The following is a 20,894-nucleotide window of genomic DNA, read 5'->3' as shown; positions in this document are numbered from 1 at the left end:
ATCACTCCGTTCACAGTTGTGATGTTTTATTGAAACAAATAAGTAATAAAATATTTTGGGTATACGAAAAAAGATTATGAAATCACCCATAAAAATAGCTTTTCGCTCATGCCTCGGGAGGAGTAAAGACCATGAGGTCCCTCGGACACATGGACGCCCGTATTCTGTCCCGGTGGTCAGGGGTGAAGAGGAGCAGGTCTGGCTGGGCCTGGGAAAACAACCACAACAAACCCAACCAGTCAGGACACCCATCCCCATGTACCAACTTATATCTTAAGGTGACAGTGAAAACCAGTGAAAGTGGAGCTTAGTAGAGCGGACATTAACCTGTTTGTCGTGTGGTGCGAGATTGGAAGACACCGCGTGCAGGCCTGTAGCGAGAGTGAAGATCCCAACAAGTGTTAAGCCAGCCAGAGACAGTTTGGACATAGAATGACTCTCCTTAACCGTCTCTTAAACAATAACGTTCCGATTTGTTTTTACATAAATAAACCCACTAGATTCCATTTTATAACATCCTACTCTGGTGTGACAAGAGTTGTGGAGGCCAGGTGCCAGGTTGACCTGTTACCAGTGGTTACCTGCAGGGGTCGACAAAGCCTCCTCCTGAGGGAGCAGGTCCCCGGAGCCGTCCTCCGCCATGGGACTGCCCATCTCCATTGCCACCGCCTTGGGCGATAACGTCTCCATGGCGACGGGCCCGGGAGGCGGGCTGCATCCCTCACTGGGCTGGAGGTAGCGCTCAAAGTCCAGCCCAGGAACATTCTGGAAAGAAACAGGGAAAAAAAACCCACAAAAGATCATTTCCCAGTAAAATGAACAGCCGAGAGAACCATCATTAGACACAGGACTGAAGCTGAAGGGAAAGATGTTCTCCCTTCCCAATACATTTCCCATAGGGGGCGTCAATAATATGAATACATATTTTATACACCATTTACCTCAAGGACAGAGTTGTCCGGAGTGTCGCAAATAGACTCCTGCCCCTCAATGTGGATCTTTTGGAGGAATGGGAGAGAAGGGTGGCTGGGGTCTGTACACAGCACCCCTGGGGTGCTGTGTCCTGAGCAGGGGGAGAGGCTGAAGCTCAGAGAGCGGGCCTCGAGGACGTGGCTCGCTGGAGAGGGCGGTGCGCTCGCTGGGGTCTGCGGTGCGCTCGCTGGGGTCTGCGGTGCGCTCGCTGGGGTCTGCGGTGCGCTCGCTGGGGTCTGCGGTGCGCTCGCTACAACGCTAGCTTCCAGGGGCTCGTCTTGGCTCTGCACCCCAGGCGGGCTGGAGGGGGGTATGTCACTGGGGGTTGAGCAGGAGGTGAACTGTGATCTGCGGGTGACTCTGGCGGGGGTGGTGGTGGTTCTGCCAGGGGTGGCTCTTGCAGGGGTGGTAGTTTCTCTCGCAGGGGTGGTGGAGGCTCTCGCAGGGGTGGTGGAGGCTCTCGCAGGGGTGGTGGAGGCTCTCGCAGGGGTGGTGGAGGCTCTCGCAGGGGTGTCGGAGGCTCTCGCAGGGGTGTAGGCGGCTCTCGCAGGGGTGGCTCTGGTGGCTCTGGCTGGGGTTTCTCTGGCAGGGGTGGTGGTGGTGTCTCTGGCTGGGGTGGCGTTGTCCCTGGCTAGGGTGGGGGTGGCTCTCGCAGGAGTGGCCCTGGAGGAGGCTCTGGTGGCTCTGGCTTGGGTGGTGGTGTCATCTTTGGCTGGGGTGGTGATGGCGTCTCCGGCAGGGGTGGGGGAGCAGTTTGTGGCTCTAGCAGGGGTGGAGTTAGTGGCTCTAGCAGGGGTGGAGTTAGTGGCTCTAGCAGGGGTGGAGTTAGTGGCTCTGGCAGGGGTGGAGTTAGTGGCTCTGGTCGGGTTGGAGTTATTGGCTCTGGTCGGGTTGGCGCATTTGAGCATAAAGTGCTGAGGGGAGACTCGAGGCTGGACAGCACAACTCAGACGGAGGGACTTCCTGGTGGAGCCTGCAGAATGGACCGGAATAAAGAAGAGAACCATTGAGGCTCCGGTCCTTCTCCAATGTGGAGCAGAACGGAGGGGGGACTCAGGAGAGGGGAGGCACAGGAGAGGGGAGGCACAGGAGGGCACGTTACCTGGCAGCTTGGCGGGGCTCTCCACCTGGAAGAAGCCACCGTGGAAAAGCACGGTGTCCGGCCCCAGGGGCTCGGCGTCCGGGGGTTTGGCCTCCCGTGGGAGGGCTTCCTCGACCTCGTCAGCGTTCCCAGCGGACTGGGTGGCGCTGGCTGCCTCTGCGGCCTGCTTCTTTGCCAACATGGCGGCCTTCATGGCGGCCTTCGCGGTGGCCAGGCGCGACCTGCCCGCTGCGATGGCTGCCGCTGGCTTGGGGGCCGAGGGGGCAGCGGTGGGGGGTTTCTGTCGATGGTTTCAGCAGGTCAAATTTAAGACTTTTTAATACCACCTTGAATGAAATTTAAGACCTAAAACACGCAATGGTGGGGGGGATCCCGCTGGATTATAACCAAAGCATAGCATGTGTGTCACTCAATGAGACTCATTCAACTTTACTTTTTGCCTGTTTATTGAACAAAAAGTGATACTCAGTGCTCTCTGGTTCAAAAGCTGGAAGTACAAGTGCAGTTTAACAGCATGTCCTTCCTGAAAAGTCCCACGAGAATTTTTTTAAATAAAATAGTCCTGCCCCGACTAATGTAAGACCCTTGTGTTACAGTACTTAAGACCAGCATGTGACATTTGTAACGAATTAAAGACTTTTTAAGGCCTTAAATTTAGAAACATGAATTTAAGACTTGGATGCACCCTGTGTCATAACAATACATTGCATATTTGACCAATAAATAAGTGGGTGTTATTTTGCGACGATATAGGACTTGGGAAGACCGTACTGACCTTGATCACTTTTTTCGGTAGGGGTGCTGCAGGCTTCAGTTCCTCCACCCAATTATTGGCCTCCGCCTCCTTGAGGGCAGCAAACTTTTTCTCTACATCCACCACCTAGGAAAGAGGAAGTATTGCTTCATTTCACACATTTAAAAGTATAATCCGTTATTAATGGTGCAGTGGTTTCTTCACTAGACCGTGTGAAGTCAACCGTTGGCCTCTGACCTGGTAGTAGACCATCTCCCAGAAGCCCTCCAGGTCCATGCAGCTGGTGATCCTCTCCCCTCGGCCCAGCTCGCAGTCGTCCACCAGTCCACGGAACTGGCCGAAACGCTCCTTTATGAGCAGCCTGGCCTGGCCCACCACCGTGCGCATGCTGTTCCGCACTAAACACACACACACACACACACACTTAACTTCAAAGCTCCGACCTGGCATCCAAAACATATGCAATATGGTTTTATGGGGATTGAATTAAAAATAGATAAATAAAAAAGGTTAAAAAAATGTAATAAGGAAAACATTTGCCGTCAAACGTACTCTCTTCTGGGATGGTCTCGTCCTGCACCCTGGGCTCCCAGAGCGCTGACAGGCCGGTCAGCTTATCAGTCTCCAACACCATTTGGAGTCTTAAAAGTGACAAATAAATAAAAAGGTCAACAACTAGACCGTTTCAGTCATGGTACCAGATCAATATTGTAAATAAGAAACTGTTCTTAATGTTTTATCTGAAAAAAATAAAGGTTAAATAAAATAAAATAAAATGTTCATCGTTGTGGAAATATAATTGTAACAATAATATACAATTATTTATACATTTAATAAACCTTCCTTGTTTATACTATTACTAGTCAATAGAAAATGAATTGGTATACATTCTCCTTTGACCAAGAGATACCTCCCTTCCTCTCTCTAGTTGAAAGGTGTTCAGATAGTTTGCTTTGGCATTTAGTACCAAGTCTGATACTGAGGCCATGCCAATTGACTGACTCCTTTGTTGTCGATTATTTTAACTGTCTTGCAGCCTTGCAGACATGTCCACATCACCCGCAGTGTATTGCAAATTAATTTAACTGACCTCATGACCTGATGATGAGATGAGATGAGACCTCAGCCATGGCCAATCCTAAAATCTCCACGATGGTCACTCCCTCACCTTTGTTGCTACTACCCAGGATGTGGAAGTTTCCATATAAGAGTCATGTACGCCCCTTCTCTCATTGAATGAACGCATGGTACATTGGTGCCTATATCTTCCCATGATCATGTTCTAAATTCAATAAGTGTTTAGAACATGAAGAAAAATAGTTATTCTTCTACAGTTTTGAAGTCCTTTCCTGGCGGTACAATAGAAGCTCTTAAAAGAGCTGTCATATTTAGACAAACATGTCATGACTAGCCTTGGAAGCAGAAGAATCAGCGAGCTCACGTTTAATTTGCTCTACATATGCGCCTGGTCCCCCTCCCGTTCAGATCAAGTTCCAGCAGACTTGGCCGGTAATTTGTGACACGACAGTCACTGCCCTCTAGAGGATGTATTGCGTTACATCCATAACAGCGCTGAAACCGGACAGAGGTATGAAGGGTATTCCCGGAGGAAACGTTTGGTACGGAGGTATGAATCGGCCTTTACCCTTACCCATAATTACAGTTATGAGCGACACCTGTGTTTACGAAGGACACCTCTGTTGTCTTACTGAACCCAAAAGAAAACAAACTGTTCAAATCTTTGTGGATTTGGTCACGTCTCCACCATGCATAACACCAGCCAGCAGAAAATAAACCTGGTTTACAGACAACATAACTGCAGTAATAAACAGTGAGCATATTGGCAAGAGACTGCTTGCTCTCAAACAACTACAATTATCGTACCGGAAGTAGGGCACATCGTGCACTGGCGCTTGGGGGCTGATGTGGTCCGGCCGGGGGGCCAGGGCCGGAGAGGTACGAGGCGGGGAGTGGAGGGGGAGGAAGCTGCTCGGCTCAGCCTGGGGCTCGAGGTGAAAGGCGGGAACCGGAGGGAAATTAAGGCTGGGACTGGAGATGACAGAAGAATAAGAAGAATCATCAAAAATGTTACCTAAATTGTATTTTTTTTTTTTATAAAGGAAAAAGTTATACTAAATAGAAGCAGCTAGGAATTGTACTTCAATACAGCAACAAAACTGTTGCCATGTAAGCCAACTCGGACCAACCTGGGCCTGAGGAAGGAGTCTGCAGAGCGTGGAGTGAGGGGCTCAAACTTGAAGCTTGACAGGCCCACGGGAGCCTGGAATAAAAAGCCCTGAGGGGCGAAGGTAGCTGGGGCCTCAACAGGAGGTGGGCCAGCCTGTACATCCTTCAACACCCTCTCCTCATCCTCTTCAGTGGGAATGTTGGTAGGAGGGCCGGCCTCCTGTCCTGGATCAGACTCCTATAGCGAACATGAAGGTAAACTAGCATCCAGGTATCCAGACAATGAATATAAAACCGCCAAAAAGTTAATGAATGCAACTGCAGTAACTGAACCCAAAATTCCTACCTTGTGTAAAATGGGTTGCTCTTCAGATGTCACTGAAATAAAAAGCAAATCATACATCAAATCACATTCAAAAAGTTCATTGGGGGAAGGTTGAAAATGACGAAAGCTGTTAGCGATGCCAAACAGTCAGTACCTTTATTTGTACTTGCTTTCCCAGATAAAATTTTCCGTGTTCCATTGATCAGGCTTGCATCTTGACATACAAAAGAAAACAAAAACATGTCATCGAATGTTAACGTCATAATAAAAGATTTCATAAAGACCACAAGTTAAAAACGTGGCTTTTAGAACAGGCTCTCCATCTCCAGGGGCGCGGCCCGTACCTGCGGTGTGCTTGTCTTTAGCCTTGGGTACAGAGGCTACAGGAGGGCCCCTGGCTGATCTAGTGGACATGGCTCGACCCACCGGCGCCACTACAGGTACACGAGATGGAAAAGAGGAGTTCAGCAGTCAGAGAATGCGCTACGATAAAACAATCAATCATTTTTTTTTTAATAAAATAAAAATGTTGTCTTTCTTTTTGAAATGTTATGGAACTCTGCGTTGATCTTTCGGTTACCTGTGGCTTTAACTCTGGTAGACACCGGCGCAGGTTGTGTTCCCGCCACACGGCTTCTGGTGGTCCGCCCCACGGAAGGCTCCACTGGGGACAAAATAAATAAATAAATGCATTTATGAAATACATAAACAATTATTACAAATACTGCCAAGGAACCTTTGATGTTGGCTTTAATGTAAATTGAAAAAAATAATAATAATAATTAAATAATTCAAAGCTTTCACTCCATTATCATCCCCTACGGTTGTTTTATCTCCACCCATCCGATTTAGGTATGAGAATACTTATTGATGACCTTAAATAGAGGCCTGGGATTTTACAACGTTGGAGAGTGACATTTCTAGGTTACTTGTAAAGTGAGCTTCATTACCCATGTAATTACAATATACCTTTTTTAACGGCAGGGACCACTTCCGGTTCTTTCTGTGGCGGCAGAGACTGGGAAGAAAAACAAAGAAAAGAATGTCTTAATTGTGCGACATCCAGTGCCTCAAACACATTAATTATAGGAAGATGAGTGGATCAATTGACTTCACTTCAAGTACCTTCTGAGGCTGCGGCTGACGTTTCCCCGACCGGGTGACTCTGGAGGGCAGGCTCACGTTGACCACAGCCTGAAGAAAGGACAGAATCAACAAAGGAATGAATACTGGGGCAACAATTTTTTTTTCTATTTGTACAGTCCTCAATCTTGAGCAGAGAGACTGGAACACAAACTACTTTCCCCGAGGATGAATAACATAATCCAAACCCGGATAAAATGTGTCCTGTGTCCACACATCTGTAACTGCCCCTTGGACCAGAACCGTCTCCTACCTCTTTAGGTCTTGCTTTGCTCTTCGGCACCGGAGGCAGAGCCACACAGTTGAAGGTGTCCTTTGGATGGTACAGACCAGTCCTGAAGACGTCCTTTAGCTCCTTTTCCCTCTTACTCTTCTCCTTCTCCAGTGTTTTCCTCTCCTTCCAGCGCTCCAGCTGTTTAAGTCGATCCAGTCCTGCCTCAGCTAAAAGGGGAACCAAGGAGGTGCAGAGTTGAGATGACAGATATACTGCAGTGTGAAGAAGAAAACTGTCCTTTTAGACAGAAGGACAGATGAAATCCTTCAACAATGAGTACAAAAGTGTCAGTGGCCAGTATGGATTTAACCTTATTGACCCTAGCAAATTGAAAGTGACATGCAAGGACCTTTTTAAATATAATCCAGGAATATATTTTATGGAAGTGAAAATCGGGGGGGAAACCAAGCCCCAAGGAAATAATTCAAAGAATGTTGAAACACTATTTGTAACAATTTATCAAGTACGTATAACTTAAAGGAAATACAAATTTTCCATGAAAGGGGAAACCCCAATATAAGAGTGTTAAAAGCCAGATGAGAGATCCCACAAATACTTACTTTTCGCAGTTTTCAAGACGTTGTCAAATTTCTCCTGAATGACTGACATGTTTCGTGTCACGGCGGAGGCATCCATTATGCTGCTTTGGTCCATTTCAGACAGCTTTTCTATCTGTCTCCTAGAATTAACCATCTTTCCCCTGTTCTCCTTCTGACTAAGCGAAAGCCTACGAGACATTTTGACCCTCAGCATTGACACGCTGCTGTCTCGCTGGCGCAGCGTAGCAAAGCGGGACTCCATGATGACAACCTAACGTTACCTGGATGAGCATGAAACATGGTTAAGTTCATCGAGTGTGTATTATGTATTATGGCAGATGTCTGGTTATTTTTAAACTATTGCACAATTGAGTGTATTTCTATATTTTAGCATGTACATATTTTTGGTCTGTCTATTTGTGTTTCCTGCTAAGCTAACAGAGTTTGGCTAACGTCGTTTTTATGCCCTTGTGTATTGTTATTCAAGGTACAAAACTTTCGCAAAACATTATATGGAACATAACTTATTTGTAACGGGTTTATGTTTGTTAAGAAGCAATGAATTAGAGAGAACATTTGTTTAAAGATGTAAATCGTCATTCTTACCTGTAACCTGTAAAATTTACGACCGCGACAACAACACTAATAATCTAACGAGTAAAAACCAACATGGCGGGTTATTTTTCAAATCGTTTTGGTTTACGATTGGCTGGATGGAAAGTCCACGTGACAAAAGCTTAACCAATACAGCGCAACAGTAACCGCCCCCTTTTTGTACAGCTCTGGTTCTGGAAGCAAAATTCCCATTCATTTTCTCCATTGACTTATCACAAAATCATTATGTAAAGAGTTTTAAGACTAGAACCAAGCCAATCATACGTCAGGTTAGTTGTGACCCGATATTCGATCTGGGGCTAAAAATCACCTGGAAATGGAATAAAGGCAAAGGTACAAGACTATCCCATTTTGTGAACGAGTTAAGGAACTACTCATCCCATAAATCATGGCAAACTTTCTCCAAGGCTTCCAACCCACTAGTTTAGCACGTTTATTGCATCTTAATAACCTTTATCATTATACCGTTTATATTGTTAATAAAATTGGTGTCATATATATATTGTGTGTGTGTGTGTGTGTGTGTGTGTGTGTGTGTGTGTGTGTGTGTGTGTGTGTGTGTGTGTGTGTGTGTGTGTATATAAAGTTTACAGTGTTGTTATCCACATGGTACTACCTTTGTTCCTGACTGCAATCACCGCTCACACGACCAACAATTCCGGTAAGGTATTACTCATATTACCGTACCTGCTTTTTCAAATTTCCATTACAGTCCGAGGCACAAAAGGGCAAAGGGGTCCATAGGAGCCACTGCTACAAAAGCAAATGTTATTTAAAATGAGATGGAAACAATTATATAATGAGCAGATGCTGATCAGAGGGCCTCAAAGAGTGTAGTTTTCCAGATGTAAGGTGGCTAAATGGACTACAGATGTTTTACCCAGAATGTCACCAGGTGTGAGATATGTATTCAAAGTGTAAATAAATAAATAAATAAATCGTACACAGAATAAAATTCTAAATTCCATAATTTATTTAAAGTTAGGGCAGCTTTATACAAAGCACGATATCTTTTGACATGCCATTTTATTTAAAACTATACAAAAATCATCAATGGATCTAGAGGAAACACGTTTTGTGCGCCTCTTATTTTTAAATACATTTTGCCTGATAAAAGTACATAGAAATCGGATTTAACCCATTAGTTCATTCATAAGAAATCAAAATGAACATTTGCAGCTTGGATGCAGGAACACATATGTACAAAGAAAGTAAATGGGGAAAAAATAATTAAAGGACATGTACACTTAAATTACAAAAAGAAAAAAATCTCGTTGTATAAGTTCAATACAAATCCTGGACAAAAGAAATAATTGTTTGAAAACTTTTTTTCTTTTTCTTCAACAGTTATTGTATTACCCTGCACCTGTAGTTCAGAAAGATAGGTCCAGTCTCTCCATGGACACAGCTCTCTGCATCTGTCCCAAACACCTGCTCTCCATTGCATCCTGAATTCATCTTCATAATCCCTCCCTTCAGTCCAGGAAGAATATATTGTTGAACTGTGTTGCACAAAGCCTCTTAACTTCCTCTACAGTGGGACGGGCGAGGGAAAAAAAGGAGGGGAAAAGGCAGATTAAAAGGAAGGTTCGACTACTGGAGGCAGATTGCGTGGTTTGGTAGCAGTAGAAAAACAGAAATTGTCCACATTGCATCACGATCGGATGAGTGATGTAGTGCATGTCTGGTGTCATTGTTGTCGTGTCAGACCTACCATTGACCTCGATCAGATTTGCGTTTTTCTGATTGAGGATGACGTATAGCTCTCTCTGGTCTGATTTCTTCCCCACTACCCAGTAGTCAGTCATGGCTTTGACAATGACCTCTTCATCCTCGTCCACTCTGGGAGGGAAAGGTGACGAAGGTGAAACAGGTTTGTGTTAAGCATATTTTTTTGCACTTATTTTGCAATTTGTGCATTTCAGGGTTGTCTCTCCATTGTTACAGGCACTTATTATAAGTCACTTTGGATAAATGCTTCTGCTGAATAAATAATATGCAATGTGTTTTACGAAAGCAAGGCCATAGTTAGATACAAAATGGATAAGGATAAGTTTGAGGATGTCCAGTCATAAAGTTGGATTTAAATCAAAAGATACATTCTTTCAAGAGGTTTTTAAAATATGTGTTTTGTTTGTCTTCAATATTACTTTTCTGTACAATACTCAGGAAAGTGCTTCTGTATCCGTCTTATGAAAGACTAGGGATTCTCTCACATATTGCATAGTTTAATCAGTATAATGTTGTAGTGTATTACAAAAATAGCTGTAGGAGCTGAAAGCCACAAACAGAACAAATGTGGTTATCCCATGACTCCGTAGATCTCGTGACAGCCTCACACAGTGCTGTGCGTAAAAAAATAAATAAAAAAAAATCAGAAGAGAACATTTAATCATGGGGACTATCTCCTGACTGGTGCTACGGCTGCGAGAGTTCCAATCTGGTAATGTCCCAGAATATAGTGCTTTTCAGCAGAGTCTTTAAGGATTTTTTCATTACAATGATTGGATGAGTATGGTGTTTGACCCCCTGGCCGAAAAGTTCCGGGTTTGAAGTACCCCCCAAATCTCCACAATCTCAACCGCTTCCATCCTCGGGCAAAAATAATCCTGCAAAATAACTTCATGGTTATAGTAAAGTACTCCGCTCTAAATGCAAGTGAGGGCATTCCTAGGGGAGGAAGCTACCTGGCGAAGTCACAGTTGATGTCCCCCAGGATCTTCATGAGGTCGGGGTGCACGGAGGTGAGGGACACGCTGGCCGTCTTCCTCATGTGGATGGTGCTCTTCTCCGCCAGGTTCATGTGGTTGAAGTAGATGAACTTGAACTGTGGCTCCTTGTCTGGCCTGAAGGGTGGCAGGACGACCACAGGATGGGTGAGGACAGAATGTGCTGTGCGTACACAAATATATTTACATGATGCTCAGCGAACAAATAGCACTCACAAATGTGCACAACCTTTAGATCTCCTACGCAGACGCACAAGTGACAAGTCGACAAACAAAACTGCAGCATCATCGTTCTCCTGTATGTGTTTAGGATGAATGCGTGTGCATGTGTGCGTGTGTGCATGTGTGCGTGTGATCTCAACAGCTGGCTTAGCCCTTGGTCACAGACAGGTGGCGGCGGAGTAGACCTCATGCGGGCTCCACAGCGAGCCTGATTAAAACTGAGGAAGACGTCATTGGCGGTGCGGAGCGGAGACTCTCGCTCTCGGGTTACCGTCGGGGGCTAATCTCAGAGCGATCTGCGCCGGTAAACAGAGCGTAGGTGTGCCAGTGTCTCACGAGGGTGGCCCAGCCGGTTATTGGGTTACCCCCTCCTCTCTAAAGCAGTGCCGGTTTGACAATATCAGATGGTAACGGGGAGTCTCTCCTCGGTCATCCTGTTCAAGGACTCGGCGCACGTCCAGCCAGAAACCAAACACTCAAAAGGGGTGGCCGTATTATACACAGAGGGCGGCTCCTGTCTCTTCAAAGAGACATTTGATTTTAGATGTTGGACCTATGAGAACTTAATCAAAGGGAAGGTTTACTAGGGCATGCACTGAGCTAGCATCCACCTTTGTCAAATTCCATCCAATATCATTGAACGACTTAAAAAGAGGCGTTACTTAAAAAATGACCTCAGTGCTCCATTAATCTGATGTTTTCCTCTCCCACATGCACAGAACCACCGCTGTAGCTTTGTGTAAAAATGTGACCTCCACACAACGACCCGTTGTGTGGACCTAACCTGTAGGCCCTCTCTGACCAGGAGGCCTGATCTCCACCCTGCTCCCTAATGTCACGTATCCAAAGTCACGGCCAGTCGTGTTTGGCCAAAAGCGTCTGCTAAATAACTAAATAGTAAAGCGGTAACAATAGAGCGGCCGTGGTCTCGGTGACACTGCGCCCGGCCGTCCTCCACTGACCCTGATATCCGGCGGTTGAGGGTGAACTGCTCGCAGATGTCTGACGCCAGCAGGGTGAGCTGTGGTCCCACCAGCGCGTCCAGCCGCTCGCAGAACTCCCGGGTCAGCTCCACCGAAGCTGGGAGAGGACAAAGAGGTTATGTGGGTGAGCTGATTTTATATGGTGAGGGGGAATAAAAAATAAAAAAAATAAAAATGTAACTAAACGTGAACATTTAATTTCTATATAAAAAAAAAAGTATCTTATGTGTCTTAAAGTAACGAAAAAATCTATAGTATATTTGAACATAAGTTAAATAATAAATTAAGTTAAATAAGGTGTACCAAATGGGGATAGTTTTGTGTGCCTACCACTGATCATGAAACAAACAGCCGCGCTCATCGCCTGGAGCAGGGAGAAACATTTGCATGTTAAACACATGCATGACTGTTCCAGATCCCATTTACATTTAGGGAAATTGCACCTGATATTGCAAAACGCAGCTCATTATTAAAAATTCCCTAATTCCTCAAACTCCATACAATTGCATAAAGCAGCAGGAAAACGCTTATCCTGAATGTGCAGTTTAGGGGCTGAACAGCAAATCCGTAAAGTACAACAGATTATGAAATCTCATCCATTTAATATATACAATAATACTTTAGCACCTGCCTCGCACTGGTTTAGAGCATTAAAAACACAGGCTGCAGGTGAAAGCCACAGATTAAATGGACTGCGTGACCCTGGACCAAACCTAATACCTCCAGCGCCTCACCTTGTAAACAATCAGATGCAGCTCCTCCGAGCCGTCCTCCGTGTGGACAAATATTCTGGGGAACCGGAATTTTGCGTCTGGATCCTTGAGGTTGGCGGGACCCGTAAGGAACCTGTGCAGCATAATGGACGATCAATAGACAAACCGTGTGTGTGTGTATGTGTGTGTGTGTGTGTGTGTTTGTGTGTGTGTGTGTGTGTGTCCACCATAATAACACGATTTTAAAGAATGTTGATATAGTTTGCTTAGGCTGTTTGATTAGTTGATCTCAGATATATTTGCTCGAGGGAGAATAGTCACCTCAGGCATATGAAAGCTAAAAACATCAGTCTGAGTTTATTCAAAATGGCCCAACCCTATCATAAAGACTTTCAGACAGAAACCAAAACATCGACTTCCTCTGCCGCTTAACCTGTTCTAAAGATTCTAGACTTAGGATACTTGATTGTATATTTTACTGAGGTACGTCTAAAGATTTATTGTCTGAGGACAATAAATGTATCTGAATCTTTTAATTTCTTTGCATCATGTGTATTCAGATTAAGCCCATGACACACAAGGTGAAATGTAATTTCTATGAGAAAATAGGATTAAAGGTCAGTCCTGGGCCATAGTTAAAGACCCTTCAGTGTGTTCAAGGTGAACTCATGTCTTTGATTGAATCAGTCCACCCACTATGAAACCTGACAACCTCTCTAGCGAAAACAGACCCAAGCTGAAGCATAGGCCCAGCAACATGTATACACCACAGGCAACCTGGACATTGGATGCTACGGTCATCAAAACCATAGCTTAGGCTGTTTGAACTAGAGCAGAACGGTAAAATGTCATTTCCTGCACTGTAATCATTGCCATGGTCCCAATATCACATGACACGACATGTCACAGGTCCACCGCGCGGAATGAGCCCACAACTCTGGTAATTCCTTCCCAGACACATAGCACCAAACGTGGGCCAAGACAAGCAGGGCGTGGGGGGGGGGGGAGGGGGGGGCAAGCACCTACCGTCCATAGTGCAGCAGGTTCCCTGAGACCTCTGGCCTGAGAGCAGAGTCCCTGCCGGCAAGCTGGGGTGAGCAGGAGCAGAGGAAAGGATGGAGGTCACGTTTTCAAAAAGGTGTTGGTTATATGATACAAGTCAAACTCACATTTTTCACAATGCATGTGAAACTTTTCCCTTTTAAATGGATAACTTGGCTTATTGCCAAGTGCTATGCATGTACAGTACTGACTGAAGGTCACATGGCAACCCCGTCCCCCTCTCCTCTTACCTCTGGTTCAGAATGCCTGGGGAACAGGGATGTGGTGAGATACTTGTACAAGATCCTCATGTCGTCCTGTTCTAGTCCACTCCTAGAGAACCAAAGAACCAGAAACACACTTAAGTCATACCCCATCGGTGGTAGCCATAGTAGATAGTTCTTTGGCATGAATAATAGAGCCAAAATACCACCCGCAAATATCCACCAAGCAAATACAATTTAATTGTATGCCATTCAAATAACATGACAACACAGTTGACAGTTAATTGATTTACTCTGGTGGACGGCTGGTTCGCTACACCCACTAAGTGCCCTAACCAGGCAATACATCTGGTAGGGTTTGATACCCTACTGCTTTGGTCAGGGACTAAATGTCCCTCCCCTCGACCCACTTCCCTGTCTCTCTTTCCCCTCCTGACCATAAAAGTACATCTTGTACAAATTCTCCCTGGGTGGGGGCCTTTACCAGATGAGCTGGTCATTGTAGAGGAAGGCGGTGTATTTGACCAGGCGGAGGTTCTCCTCCACCCGGTTGACAAAGGACTGGATCTTCAGGTAGGTCATCTTGTCCAGTGGGAAGAAGCTGATGCCGCCAAACACATCAAGTAGGTCACATGACTGCAGGTGGAGCGTCTGCAGATACTGGATACCCGAGCCGGTTCAGTCAGTCCGACACACACACACACACACGGACAAACATGAGTTGCATTAACACAGGCACAGAAAATAGGAGATGACCTCCACACACGCACACACACACACACGAGAAGGAAAAGAGAAAGGTTTCGGTTTACCCGCCAGTGTTTGCTTACAACTCAATAAGGACAGTGCGGAACAGTAGCGCTAGCTGGCACGGACCCTTCTAGAAACGCACCACCGTCATGACAGACAAGAAGAGGCCGGGACACATATCCCGGGATAAGACCCGGCGGTGGGGCTTTCTCTTTCTGTCTTTGGGTTACATTCAGAGAGAGAGAGAGAGAGAGGGGGGGGGGGGGGGGGGGGGGGGGGGGGGGATGTCCTCGGGAGCCTATAACCACACCGGAGCCTCTCTGTCCTAATTAGAAATTAAATATCGGCCGCTTCTTTCACCGCAGCTACACCAGTAAACTAATCGCACAACGAGCTCTCCGGATAGTCGCCGCAAATAGTCCAAATTAAAGAATTATGGCAAAGAAGGATTAACTTCAAACCAGTCATGTATATTTAGATATGTTTATATAATTGCAATTAGTAGATTAGCGTTGTGAGCCTATCGTGCATTAACAACACTCTGCAAACTACAAACTCTTTTCTCCTGACCTTCCAGGGGAGAACACATCATGCGTTAACATAAATATAGTTAGTAGAGTGGAAACTTCACTGCAGGATGCAGAACATGTGGAATCAGCCAAACAGAACTGCCTACCCTGTAGAAGAACTTCTCCAGTTTGGGGATTAGCAGCTCAACCCCTCCTGCCTCCATGGCTCTGCCAAAGGTGCCGTTAAATAGCTGCAGAAGAACGACATAAGCACTAGTTGTTCACCAAACGTTTATCCTAAAGGACCTCGTCACCTAGTTATGATGCAGGTCTTTAAGGTGCAGGTATTGGTTAGAAAGATGTTACAGATACAGATCATTACATGGCATGTAGGGGTTAATAGCGGGTTCAGATACAGATCATCACAGGGCATGTAGGGATTAGATAGTGGGCACAGATACAGATCATTACGGGGCATGTAGGGATTAGATATTGGCTACAGATAGGGATCATTACAGGGCATGTGGGGGTTAGGATGGGTGTTACAGATACAGATCATCACAGTGCAGGTAGGGGTTAGGAATAGGATGGGGGGGGGGTACAGATACAGGTTCCTAAGGAGCAGGTACGGGGGTCAATCCCTCAGGCATCTTGCTCAAGGGTGCCTCCAGGTTGGACATAAGTGATCGAACACATTACTTTCTGACTGGGAGTTCAATAAATTTAATAAAACGGGCTGGACAGGTCCACAACATACAACAACCCATAACCATAACTTACTTTCTGGCACCTACGATCTTATTTGTCTGAACTGTAAACTATGCGTAGAAAATCTGCGAGTGGATGAGATTAGTTGTAAGTGGATGGGAAGCTCATGCTCACCTTGTACATGCTGTAGCATTGCCTCAACACTGCACCATAAACCGTGTCCTGCAATGCGCAAATACAAACTTATTAAACATTGAAAAACCAAGACAAAGAACAACCATATTACAATAAGTTATGATAGTCGAGATTGACTTACGAGAACCTCTTCTTCTTGGTATTCTATTGTGGGAGGTTTTCCGTCTTTGTTGGGTTTTTCTACCATCGGGTTCTTCACAATCTGAGATACCGATGCAAATAAAAGTAAAAGTGGGTTAGAGGAATACACAGCACAACTGAATAAACCACTCACAATAATTTATGAGTATTCATATAGACTAGATCAGACATTATGGTTTTAGGGAGTCTTTTTCTCATAAAAATGTGCTAATTTAATGGATGGTCATCAGTGAATACACATATATATATATATATATATATATATATATATATATATATATATATATATATATATATACATACATATACATATACATACATACATACATACATATATATATATATATACATATACATACATACATATATATATATATATATATATATATATATATATATATATATATATATATATATACACATATACATACATATACATATACATATACACACACACACATACACACACACACACACACTGGTATGACGTTTTTGTTTAGTTCTTTTTTATTACACACTGACCTTTTGAATCTAACCCCTGACTAATAACCGATAAAAAAATCTGCTTTAAAAACGAATTATGTTTAAACTGAAATTAAAAATAAGTAAACAAACGTAAAAAAAAGAAAAAGCAATGACCTTGCTAAACTATAATGACCTTTGTGTATACATTGTTAGAATGGGTGGCTGTAGCTGAATCAAACACCCAACCCTGGGAGAGTTAATGCAATGCTCTTCCAGTTGAGCTGAACAGGACCACATGGGGATGAGTTGAAGTATTACACTCAAACGTTGTTGTTGTACCATACCATAACAATCCAGTAGCTGTCTTCGGCCTCAAAGAAGAACTGGCGGTTTTTCTGAGTATGCAGGGATTTAGCTGGCTTTGTGGGACAGAAGGTTCTGAAAGACATATTGGATGATTGTTATTAATGATTAGTTTATGGAGTATGTGACTTATTATTAAAGTCTAGTTGCTGCAACTACTCAGGCAATGAGCACATCTCTACTTGAGAAGATAATGGTTAAACATTTTGCTAGAGAGACCATTGCTTATATAGAAAAATTAGTCGACTTTAAATGCATACTGTTAGATGTTAAATCAAGCTAAATCAACAGCTGCAGATGGCATTGTAAACAAACAAATTCCTCGGCCTGCAATACAAGCCATCTTCTCACAATGCAAAGACACCAGCTCACAGTTTACTAAAGTAAGTAGGGTTAGACTTCTACATTTCATCGGTCAGTCTATCCTTAAAGTAAACCTTGTCTACCTGGTGAACTGTACAATGGCCTCACAGAGGCCCACATTTCGGATCTTCTCGTTCTTCTCCACCTCACTTGGGTGATAGAACAGGATCTTCTTCTCTTCCTGAACACATGAGTGATAAGACAATCACACCCTATGTTATCCCTTAGCATACAAGCTTAATTAAAACTACGTTAAAGACCTAAGCAAATAGAAAAGTTCCGAAGGCAAAAAAGGTGACCTGTGTTTGCCAGCAAACACAGGTGACATGTGTTTGCCGTATAGCTTAAGACTCAGGGCTCATGCAGACCTATTCAGGCGGCGGGCAAAAATGGGAGTTCGACCATTCATTTGAATGGGGGAAGTGTGTGTAAGCTGCGGCGGTGGAGGAGGCTGCACGAGGATGCAAATAAAGACACAGCCGGCCTGCGGTGGACAGTTGAAACAGAATCTACGCATGGAGAAATGCAACCTGTCGTCACGCTGTGGTGACCAGCCCTTAAACCGGAGATCAGACCGGAAGACGACCGCAGGAAGAAGAATCCGTCTAACATGTGATATTAGCATACCCCTGCTAAGTGAGAAATTTCGAAGATGGAAGAGAGACTGATTGCTGCCGTTTGGCCCTTTTCTGAGCTGTACAAAACTTCAATGAGTGAGTGCGCAAATATGGGCTATGGAAAGACACTGCTACATCACCTCAGCAGTCTGCGGTTGACACTGCAATGCCTGATTTGGTCTGAATGAGCCCAAAAGTATGTAGAATTAAAACGAAAACAAGGCAAACACAGGTTACGTGTTTGAGATTAGCACCCACCTCTCCTTCCCGTGGTCCAAACGAAGGATTATATACGAAAAAGCTAAGAAGAGAAGGAGTGTATTGTTTCTCTTGCGTTACTGCAGCCATTCTTGGACTGTAACACAGAAGGGGTCATGTAAAGCAAATGTCACATTAATCAACCGGTCCTTTAAACATACATCGAGTGTGATCCAAGGAAGTCTCTCTACCTGACAATCAGCATTAGTGTGACTTGGGATCGTTGTCTGCACCTCCAAGAACCTGGTTAGCATGCCGTGCGCCTTGGGGGATTAAGCACACAAAACGTATAACTAGATGCTGCATAAAACAGAACTAGGACCACATGATGAGAAAGAATAACAATACAGGGTCTCTGTAACACGCCATTTAGCTTTTGATACGTGATGCGGCCAGCAAAGGGCAAGCACCAATAAACAAAACCTGTCGATAAACTATCATCGGCGTCGGGGCAGGAAGACCATACAGAGCAAACTTTATCTTTCAAAATGCAAACATCCATTGAAAACCGATTGGAGCTAACAATTACCCGGCGTTCGGCTCTCAATTTGTGATGCTAGCTAGCTTTGCTGGCAGTACTTTTGTATGGTTTCGTTTTACATTATATTTCTCAATATATGAAAATGAAAACAGAGCGGCATATTCAACTCACCTTATAGTGTGTGAAAGCATGAGACATTAATATACGCACGATAATAAATTGCAAACATAAGATTGAAAGTTTAAACAATGATAACACTGTGGAGGTAGCATATTCCGTATACTTCCTGCTTTTGACAGCCGGGTGCAACAAGCTATATCACCCGGATGGAATTTGCCTTCACAGAAATGTAGTTCCACGTGAGATGAAAACCAAAATCTGTCAAATTTTTTAACTGACATAGTAGTAGTATTAATCGATCTGTTGATTTTCATGTCTGATATAAAAAAAACTGAAATATTTGGCTTGGGGTAGCCAATGTATTACCCCAGTATACCACTGTCAAAGAAAAAATTCAAGTAGATGATAGATGGAAAAAGATTCAAAATATATGCAAAATAACAATTATGTTCAAGGCCTGCATAGGCCTTGAATTTGGATTCATGAATTCCCGAACAGTTCCCTAATGTTTTTCAGTGGTAACTGGATCTCAAACTGCTCTGGAGCTCACCTGACAGAAACTCTAGAGGGAATAACCCTGTGTCACATCGAGAGGCCCCAGTCATTTGTTACGGTAACACACTCATGTGCATAGCTTCTTATTCAGAATGCCTCACTTTCATAGATGTACAAAAAGTTCATGTGTCATGAAAATTCTCCGAAAGATTCCCACTGAGATTTGTTTTTTATTATGGGAAATCCTCCATCCTCCATCCATCTGTTTGTTTAAACATCTATCCATCTATCATTCATCCCTGCATTTATCTTCCATCATCCATCTTTCAATCCTTCCTTTCATTCATCCATTAATTCATCCATCCAGTGGATGAATGCACACATGCAGCGCTGTATGTCGACACACATCTCATATATTTTAGCAAGCGAGTAATAAGGAAGAATATTAAAGGACAACTTCCCTGATTTCCAACTGGCTTTGTAACAGAACAATGAGGGTAGGCTAGTATATACAATATAACAATGTTTAACTTTCTTCCAGGTTGCTGCCCAACAGATCTCCTCATTAATTTGGCAGCAGAAGTCCAATTTAAACATTGTTCAATTGCATATAAAACCCACGTTGTAATGATACAAAGGTTGAAAGTCTGTGAAATAGTCCTTTAATGTATATTTTTTAATGTAATTGTAAACTGCAGATCAGCGTTATTGTCCTATGACCAGACCCAACGGTACGAAGCGAGGTTTATAACAGAAGAAAGCAGCATCCAATTAAACAAGTAAGCATGATGTTCTTTCTGTGCGAGTGTAGTGTTCTAAAGATTTCCTATGCAGCTGAAGGCGTGATTGGTATGTATGTGGTTGGCCACAATCAATCTACCCCTGCTTATTAGTGTCAAAGAGTCGTCCTACCTCTAAAAATTAAATCTTAAGTCTTCATATGTGCATTTGAAGAGCGTTCATATTCTAGTGTCAATACATGTTTTAAACAATCCACGATGCATCTGAAATGGGAACCATTGAGAGACTTATTATCCTAATACCACACTTCAAATAAACCATCAGAGAGAGGAAGTATCTTTTTACCTTTTTATTTGGTATTTTTATTCATCATCACCGTTTTGGGAGCATGTGAACATAGAGGAAAACAGCACATTGTGGCTGGATCTTTGTTTCTAAACAGACAGATAATGACCGAATACAGATTCTAGGCATATTGCGATGGTGTGATTAATGGAAGTGGGAAGGGTTGTAGTAGAGGTTAACAGAGTGGAATGCGAGGAGTAGCTGGTTGTTGCAAGGTCATCAGTCTTCAGGGTCCTCAGGACTGGACCATGGTCTGGAATTCTGTAATACGAACAAATTCAATTAGGCCTGAAAGTATCTACCAATGTCAACGTTTACTACGGACAGATGGAAAGTATATCCGTGAATTCCGTAGTTCCAAAGGAAATAGAAACATGAAAATAATAAAAATTTCCACTTTTGTATTTCATAGGATTTAATAGACACAGTTGGCACAACACAACATGGGTTAAATCAAATAGTGCTCTTATCCCGATTTTTTTTTAATCCTTAATCTTGCCATACAGCTGGGCAAATGTAT

At 43.9% G+C, this 20,894-nt stretch overlaps 3 protein-coding genes across 3 annotated transcripts in view; all 3 read right to left on the bottom strand.

The window, feature by feature from the left end:
• Position 1: 1 nt before the first annotated feature.
• On the bottom strand, positions 2-8,001 carry dlgap5 (discs, large (Drosophila) homolog-associated protein 5). The gene is made up of 19 exons (XM_030340535.1): positions 7,903-8,001; positions 7,318-7,577; positions 6,737-6,924; positions 6,466-6,534; positions 6,310-6,358; positions 5,921-6,004; positions 5,685-5,774; positions 5,495-5,554; positions 5,362-5,393; positions 5,036-5,253; positions 4,713-4,877; positions 3,381-3,469; positions 3,066-3,226; positions 2,850-2,954; positions 2,075-2,354; positions 942-1,945; positions 582-765; positions 328-371; positions 2-208 (listed from the first exon to the last, which is right to left on the bottom strand). The coding sequence occupies exons 2-19, from the start codon at positions 7,556-7,558 to the stop codon at positions 107-109; spliced, it is 3,165 nt and encodes a 1,054-aa protein (XP_030196395.1). The 5' UTR covers positions 7,559-7,577; positions 7,903-8,001; the 3' UTR covers positions 2-106.
• An 860-nt stretch (positions 8,002-8,861) lies between these two features.
• On the bottom strand, positions 8,862-18,999 carry ccz1 (CCZ1 homolog, vacuolar protein trafficking and biogenesis associated). The gene is made up of 17 exons (XM_030340532.1): positions 18,845-18,999; positions 18,384-18,455; positions 18,193-18,289; positions 17,401-17,498; positions 16,936-17,029; positions 16,107-16,187; positions 15,965-16,012; positions 15,250-15,333; positions 14,308-14,483; positions 13,851-13,932; positions 13,585-13,646; positions 12,580-12,691; positions 12,176-12,209; positions 11,825-11,942; positions 10,599-10,757; positions 9,626-9,753; positions 8,862-9,442 (listed from the first exon to the last, which is right to left on the bottom strand). Exons 2-17 carry the CDS (start codon positions 18,395-18,397, stop codon positions 9,387-9,389), a joined length of 1,443 nt encoding a protein of 480 aa, XP_030196392.1. The 5' UTR covers positions 18,398-18,455; positions 18,845-18,999; the 3' UTR covers positions 8,862-9,386.
• A 1,364-nt stretch (positions 19,000-20,363) lies between these two features.
• Positions 20,364-20,894, bottom strand: part of pvalb9 (parvalbumin 9) — a 3,747-nt gene continuing 3,216 nt past the window's right edge. Inside the window, exon 5 of the mRNA XM_030340531.1 lies at positions 20,364-20,635. Coding sequence (XP_030196391.1) covers positions 20,610-20,635 — 26 coding nt within the window. The 3' untranslated portion in view covers positions 20,364-20,609. The remainder of the gene's footprint in view (positions 20,636-20,894) is intronic.

The sequence above is a fragment of the Gadus morhua genome, chromosome 18 (genome assembly GCF_902167405.1).
Source record: "Gadus morhua chromosome 18, gadMor3.0, whole genome shotgun sequence".
Classification (NCBI taxonomy): Eukaryota; Metazoa; Chordata; class Actinopteri; order Gadiformes; family Gadidae; genus Gadus; species Gadus morhua.
The sequence above is the reverse complement of the archived record's forward strand: the minus strand, read 5'-3'. Positions and strand labels throughout refer to the sequence as shown.